The sequence below is a fragment of the Gastrolobium bilobum genome, unplaced genomic scaffold (genome assembly GCF_033153095.1).
Source record: "Gastrolobium bilobum isolate Gb01-03AN ecotype WA unplaced genomic scaffold, APGP_CSIRO_Gbil_v1 utg3249, whole genome shotgun sequence".
Taxonomy (NCBI): Eukaryota; Viridiplantae; Streptophyta; class Magnoliopsida; order Fabales; family Fabaceae; genus Gastrolobium; species Gastrolobium bilobum.
In genome coordinates this window covers 1512-9259 of record NW_026898239.1, presented here as the reverse complement: position 1 = coordinate 9259, position 7748 = coordinate 1512, and the positions used below count along the sequence as shown (strand labels likewise).

At 43.0% G+C, this 7748-nt stretch overlaps 1 protein-coding gene across 1 annotated transcript; it reads right to left on the bottom strand.

Annotated features, from left to right (window-relative positions):
• Window positions 1-2284: 2284 nt before the first annotated feature.
• Window positions 2285-3723, bottom strand: LOC133314196 (uncharacterized). Its single transcript, XM_061515641.1, has 2 exons — window positions 3175-3723; window positions 2285-3103 (listed from the first exon to the last, which is right to left on the bottom strand). Exons 1-2 carry the CDS (start codon window positions 3721-3723, stop codon window positions 2285-2287), a joined length of 1368 nt encoding a protein of 455 aa, XP_061371625.1.
• Window positions 3724-7748: the final 4025 nt, after the last annotated feature.

Below are 7748 nucleotides of genomic sequence, written 5' to 3'. Positions count from 1 at the left end.
GGAGGTCTAATGCTTCGTTGAGATTTTGACTATTGGTCACTTCGGTCACATGGTCTTTCCTCCAAGAGGGCTCTCCAATCTCGACAAGAATCATTGCCTCTGTGCCGTAGGTTAATCTAAAAGGGGTTTCTCCTATACTAGATTGGGCGGTTGTCCGATAGCCCCACAGGACGTTCTCAAGGTTTTCAACCCACGCCCCCTTATGAGACTCTAGCTTCTTCTTGATTCCCTTTGCTGGCATTTTTTTGGCTAATTCCACTACTCTGTTGGACTGTGGGTGCTCTACTGCGGCGAAGTGGTGTCAAATGCGTAGGTCCTTCATTAGCTCCCGGAACTTGCCGTCTGTAAACTGAGTGCCGTTGTTCGTTATAACTTCTCCTGGGATGCCAAAGCGGTAAACGATATTTCTCCAAAAAAAAAACTTCCTCACCCTTTGGGAGGTAATGGTAGCAACTGGCTCTGCTTCAACCCATTTGGTAAAATAATCAATGGCGACGACCAGCCATTGGACTCGGCCTGCCGCCTCGGGGAACGGGCCTAGGATGTCCATCCCCCATTTGTAAAAAGGCTAAGGTGATGTGATCACAGTCAGTTCTTCTGGTGGGGCTCTATGTATGTCGGCAAATCTTTGGCACTTATCGTATGTCTTTACATGCTTATGGGCGTCTTGCTCCACGGTCGACCAATAAAAACCTGCACGAAGTGCTTTCTTTGCCAGAGAATGGCCGCCCAAGTGGTGGCCATTGATTCCTTCATGGATCTCCTCTAGAATGTATGCTACGTCGCAAGGGTTCAGGCACTTCAAGAGTGGGGTTGAGCAACCTCTTTTGTATAAGCGCCCCTGCACCATGCAAAAGTGAGCGGACTTTCGCATTATCTTCTTGGCTTCCTTTAGGTCCACTGGGAGGGTACCTTCTGACAAGTAGTTGGCGATGGGAGTGATCCAGGTACTTTCGGTGACCCCTTCTGCTAAATGTCTATAATACTCATGATGATACATGGATTAGGCAGGTTATGTTGGATGACAAAACGGTTATTACTTGGGCTCTTAGTGCTTACTAGCTTGGCGAGGATATCCGCACGCGTGTTTTTTGATCGCCTGATATGCTCGACTTCAATTGTCTTGAAGGTCGCCATGATTTCTTTTACTTTCTCCAAGTACTTGCACAACAGTGGCCCTTTAGCTTGATATTCCCCAGAAATTTGGAAAGTCACCAGCTGCGAATCGCTGAACACCTTGAGATGCTGAACTCCCAACTCTTTCCCTTGAAGCAGGCCAGCAATCATGCCTCATACTCAGCCTGATTGTTAGTGGTATTAAAGTTGAAGGATAAAGAGTGCTCCATCGCCACACCGTCCGAATTTTCAATTATCCTACCTGCACCGGATCCTTTGGCGTTGGTGGAGCCATCGACATATAGCTTCCATGACGCCAACCGTGGGGTTTCAGAACCGGAACCTGTGGCTTGGCAGGCGGTGGTGTTGGATTGTGTCATTTCAGCAATGAAGTCTGTGAGAACTTGAGCTTTGATGGCGGTTCTTGGCTCATAACTAATCTGGTACTCTGATAGCTCAATCGCCCATGACATCATTCTTCCGGCGAGATCGGGCTTGTGCAAGACTTGGCGGATAGGTTGATTGGTTTTGACCGTAATGGGGTGGCACTGGAAATACGGCCTCAGCCTTCGTGCCGCGAAGATGAGTGTAAGGGCGACCTTTTCCACTTGCTGATACTGCAGTTCAGCCCCTTGCAACACTTTTGCTGATGAAGTAAATAGGTTTTGCCCTTCCTCTTTTGGTTCTCTGACCAACGCCGCGCTGATGGCTCAGCGCCTATGGTGAGGTATAAGTATAGAGTTTCGCCACTGTCTGGTTTAGTGAGGACCGGTGGGCAGGACAAGGCTCTTTTGAACTCCTGGAAAGCTCTTTCACATTCATCGGACCATTGAAAGGACGTACCTTTTTTGAGTAAACCAAACAAGGGGAGTGACTTGTGTGCAGAATTTTCCAAGAACCGAGTTCGGGCCACTAGTCTCCCGGTCAACTGTTGAACCTCCTTGACTGTTTATGGGCTTCGCATTTCAACGACCGCTTCGCACTTATCAGGGTTGACCTCTATGCCTCTCTCGGTCAGCATGAAGCCTAGAAAATTGCCAACGGGTACGCCAAAGGCGCACTTACTCAGGTTGAGCCGCATGTTGTACTTTCGCAACCTATCGAACACGCCCTGAAGATGCAGCAGGTGTTGTTCTGGTGTTTGCGACTTGACGATCATATCATCGATCTAGACTTCAACGCTGTTGCCAATCAAGTCTTTGAACACTTCATTCATCATTCGCTGGTATGTTGCACCAGCGTTCTTCAGTCCAAATGGCATCATAGTATAACAGTAATTGGCATTCTGGGTGATGAACGCCATTTTGATTTGGTCATCTTCCAGCAATAGAATTTGATTGCAACTGGAGTACGCATCCATGAATGAGAGTATTTTGAAACCGGATGCATTATCCACCAGCTGATCAATGCTTGGAAAGGGATAAGCATCCTTAGGGCATACCTTGTTCAGGTCAGTATAATCGACGCACATCTTCCACGCCCCGCTAGGCTTTTTAACCAACACCGGGTTGAAGAGCCAGGTTGTATACTTGACTTTTTTAATGAAGCCAGCGTCATGGAGCCTCTTTACTTCCTCATCAATCACCTTTTGGCGATCAGGGCCAAACTTTCTTTTCTTCTGTGAGACAGGCTTTGCTTTGGGGTCTACGGACAATCGGTGGCAGCACACTTCAGGGTCTATGCCTGGCATATCAGATGGTTTCCAGGCGAATAGATCTTTATTACCTCGTAGCAGTTTGATCAGCCTGCTTTTGATTTCTGGGTCAATGATCACCCCGATTGTAGTTGTCTGGTGGTCTGCATCGCCCAAAACGACATGCTCTAACACTCCATCTGGCGTGGGCCTGGAATGTTCCACTGGGGGGTCGTCTCTATCATCGAATTCTACAAGAAAACACTGGTCAAGTTTTTTACTATTCCTGCAAGAATTTTCCTCAATTACTGGGCTGTTATCAATTGGGGCGCTGGTTAATCTTTGAAGGTGACCCTGGTTGCCGGTTTCAAAGATATGTTATAACAGCTCCTGGCTACCATTTGGTCTCCTCTTACTGTTGTGACCTTATTGTCCTTAGCAACGAACTTCATTGCCAGATGCGGGTGAGATATGCTCGCCTCAAATGCGGCAAACATTCTCCTTCCGATGATAGCGTTGTATGCTGACGGGGTGTCCAGAAGTAGGAATTGGATATCAGCAGACTGCGAAGTGGGTGGCGTTCCCATTGATAAGCGTAGATTTATCATGCCGAGGGGCTTGGTGACTGTTGCATTGAAACCTGACAGTTCACCAACAACATGGGTTAAGTCATTGACAGTAAACCCTAATGCCCTGAAACAAGGTAAAAATAAGATGTCAGCAGAGCTGCCATGGTCAACAAACACGCGATTAACGCCAAAATTAGCTATTATTGCTTGGATGACTAAGGGGTCATCATGTCCAGGCAGGACGTCGCCCAAATCGCCGTTGTCCCAAACAATTTTAGGCTTGGTGTGATAGGTATTGGCTTTAGCTTTGCTGATCATTTTACCAGACATCGCAAGACACTGCTTCAAATGCTTCTTTCTGGCGTTAGCTGTTTCGCCGCCGCCATTTAATCCACCTGCAATCATGTTATTATTCCATGCTTGATAACAGCCGGGTCTTCTTCACGTTCTTGACGCCCTTCATTATTGTTTGGGCTGGTTCGGACCCTGCGGTTTCTCGGGGAGTCTTCCCTTCGGTTATGCTCACGACGAGGCCCGTAGCCAGTTTGGCCAGTTCTTCGCCTTTCTGGTGACCTGCTACGTTCACGGCGACGCCTTCCATTACCATTTTCGCGCCCCGAATTATTGAACTGCCTTTGGGCTCCTCCCTTGATTAGCTTGTCAATCTCATCCTTGAGGGATCTGCACTCTTCAGTGCTATGGCCATTGCTCCGGTGGAATTTGCAGTACACAGTGATTTCTCTAGCTGGTGGTTGGTGCTGCGGGTTACTGTTGTGCTCTTTGTACTCAGTTTGTAGGACGTTGTGCGATTGGCGTCTTTAAGTATCACGCCCGATAGGGCGACTAGAACACTTGGAGGATTTGTGACTTTTCCTCTCCTCATCAGCCATTTTTTTGTTAGCTTTCTTCTCTTGGTTTTGAGAGTCGTCAGCTCTACTCCCTTTATACTCCTCAATTCTCATGAACTCTTGAGCTTTCTTTTTGACCTCTTTAAGGTCGGTAATCTCGTGGCGGGCGAGCTCGTATGCGAACGCCCCTTGTCTCAGGCCTGACAAAAGTATGTGCACCTGCACTTTAGGGTCTAAGCCTTGTACCTGAAGAGCCTCTTTGTCAAAGCGGTCCAAGAAAGACCTGAGGGGTTCCCCAGATTGCTGGAAAAAAATTTCGAGTGCATGTACAGACTTGGGCATTGGGCGGCTAGTAGTGAAATGGGTCTGGAACTTGCACGCTAGATCATCCTAAGAAGCTATACTCCCCGTTGGCAAAGTGGTGTACCATGTCAATGCTCTCCCGCCCAAGAGTGTAGGAAAAGTCCTGCACATAAGGAGATCTGTCTCGCCATGAAGGGTCATTGCTGCCTCAAATTTCTGGATCCACTCAAAAGGATCGGTATCGCCCACATACGTGGTGATATTTGACGGCCCTTTAAAACCGAGGGGTATGGGCGTTACGCGTAGGCTATCAGTCAGGGGTTTGTTGTGTCCTGAGGTATTAGCGGGTGTTACTCGTAAGTTTGGGTTTCGAGCCTGTAGGTCTGGTGGTGGGCGAGGTATTTGGGGGGCCTCAACAGAGTAAGAGAGAGCTGGGGCTTGATGGGCGCCATATTGTGGCTGGGCGGGGATCGCAACCGATCCTTGAGGTTGTTGAATGATTCCATTATGGGGGTGTATTGGGTAACCGTGGAATGGAAAACCAGTAGGGAAATGTTGAGGGAAAGGGGCAGCGACATTATGAGTGTAATGTCCAGGGGGATATGGGACGCCCATGGGGACTCGATGATCATTGTACATAGCCACTGGCTGACTTCGGACCGGTTGTGGACAATGGGCGAGTGGGATGGTTTGTGGAACATCAAACGGGAGTGGCATTCCGAAACGAACTCCCGGCGATGGGGGTTGATGCTCAATTAAGTTTTCTCCTTGCATTTCACGTATGGCTACTCGATGACTCAACTGTGGTATTCTAGCATCACCTGTTGGTAACTTCGGGCCAACAGATTGCAGTACCAGGAGAAGAGCCTCGTCGGCTGCTCGTTCAGCTGGGGCTGAATGCATGGACGGTGAGGAGCAGGAATGCACTGTTTGTACATGACCCTCTGGGTAATGGCTCTAGTTTGTTCTGTTCTTCTTGTCGTGACAACCATGTTTAGTTATCAGAGTGTGAAATGCGTCTTGCGGATCTTTGGTAGGAGAATGGGAATAGAAGTTTATAGTTTTCCACAGACGTCCAAAAGAGGCGTCACATGTGACGCCCAAAAGAGGCGCCACATTGTGCAATAGCTCCGTAATTATTCTCAAAACAGTAATAAAGATTTGGTTTGTGATTTAAATTAAAAGTAACAATTATTATTAATAAGGAAAACAAAATAAAGATTTGATTTGTGATTTAAACTCAAAAATCAATTTGAAAAATCTGTATTAATAAAGGAAATAATTAAATTAATATTCTAAATCTCTAAGGAAGAAGGATTACCTGATTTAAGTTTAAATTATGTTTTTGAGATATAAAATATATCAAATGAGATGCCATTGCGTAGATCTCGAAAAGTTATGTGGAATCAAAAAAAGAATTACCTGATTTGGATACCCGAGTCAAAAGTTATGGCCTTCAGAAGTTTTATGATTAAATTAATTTCTTTTTTGGAAAAAAATATGACACGTGTCAACACCTGATGACTGATGACTGACGCCTCATTGGGGCGTCTCCCCTTAGGGTGAGACGCCTCAATAGGGCGTCACATGTGACGCCCAAAAGAGACGTCACATTGTGCAATAGATCCGTAACTATTCTCAAAACTTTATTAAAGATTTGGTTTGTGATTTAATTTAAAAGTAACTATTATTATTAATAAGGAAAACAAAATAAAGATTTGATTTGTGATTTAAACTCAAAAATCAATTTGAAAAATCTGTATTAATAAAGGAAATAATTAAATAAATATTCTAAATCTCTAAGGAAGAAGGATTACCTGATTTCAATTTAAATTATATTTTTGAGAAATAAAATATATCAAATGAGATGCCATTGCGTAGATCTCGAAAAGTTATATGGAATCAAAAAAAGAAGTACCTGATTTGGATACCCGAGTCAAAAGTTATGTCCTTCAGAAGTTTTATGATTAAATTAAAATTTTTTTTGGAAAAAAAAATGACATGTGTCAACACCTGATGACAGATGAGTGACGCCTCATTGGGGCGTCTCCCCTTAGAGTGGGACGCCTCAATGGGGCGTCACATGTGACGCCCAAAAGAGGCGTCACATTGTGCAATAGATCCGTAATTATTCTCAAAACTGTAATAAAGATTTTGGTTTGTGATTTAAATTAAAAGTAACAATTATTATTAATAAGGAAAACAAAATAAAGATTTGATTTGTGATTTAAACTCACAAATCAATTTGAAAAATCTGTATTAAAAAAAGAATTAAATAAATAAATATTCTAAATCTCTAAGGAAGAAGAATTACCTGATTTAAATTTAAATTATGTTTTTGGGAAATAAAATATATCAAAAGAGATGCCATTGCGTAGATCTCGAAAAGGTATGTGGAATCAAAAAAAGAATTAACTGATTTGGATACTCAAGTCAAAAGTTATGGCCTTCAGAAGTTTTATGATTAAATTAATTTCTTTTTTGGAAACAAAATATGACACGTGTCAACACTGATGACTGATGAGTGATGCCTCAATGGGGCGTCACATGTGACGTCCAAAAGAGGCGTCACATGTGACGCCCAAAAGAGGCCTCACATTGTGCAATAGATCTGTAATTATTCTCAAAACTGTAATAAAGATTTGAGTTGTGATTTAAATTAAAAGTAACAATTATTACTAATAAGGAAAACAAAATAAAGATTTGATTTGTGATTTAAACTCAAAAATCAATTTGAAAAATCTGTATTAATAAAGGAAATAATTAAATAAATATTCTAAATTTCTAACGAAGAAGGATTACCTCATTTAAATTTAAATTATGTTTTTGAGAAATAAAATATATCAAACGAGATGCCATTGCGTAGATCTCGAAAAGTTATGTGGAATCAGAAAAAGAAGTACTTGATTTGGATACCCGAGTCAAAAGTTATGGCCTTCAGAAGTTTTATGATTAAATTAATTTCTTTTTTGTAAAAAAAATGACACGTGTCAACACCTGATGACTGATGAATGACGCCTCATTGGGGCGTCTCCCCTTAGAGTGGGACGCCTCAATGGAGCGTCACATGTGACGCCCAATAGAGGCGTCACATTGTGCAATAGATCCGTAATTATTCTCAAAACTGTAATAAAGATTTGGTTTGTGATTTAAATTAAAAGTAACAATTATTATTAATAAGGAAAACAAAATAAAGATTTGATTTGTGATTTAAACTCTAAAATCAATTGTAAAATTCTGTATTAATAAAGGAAATAATTAAATAAATATTCTAAATCT

Bases quoted from the DNA above. Each gene is read 5' to 3' on its own strand.
- LOC133314196 (XM_061515641.1), bottom strand. From the start codon at position 3,723: ATGATTGCAGGTGGATTAAATGGCGGCGGCGAAACAGCTAACGCCAGA. The intron at 3,104-3,174 runs GTCACAACAGTA...ACCGGCAACCAG, and splicing joins TCGTTGCTAAGGACAATAAG to GGTCACCTTCAAAGATTAAC.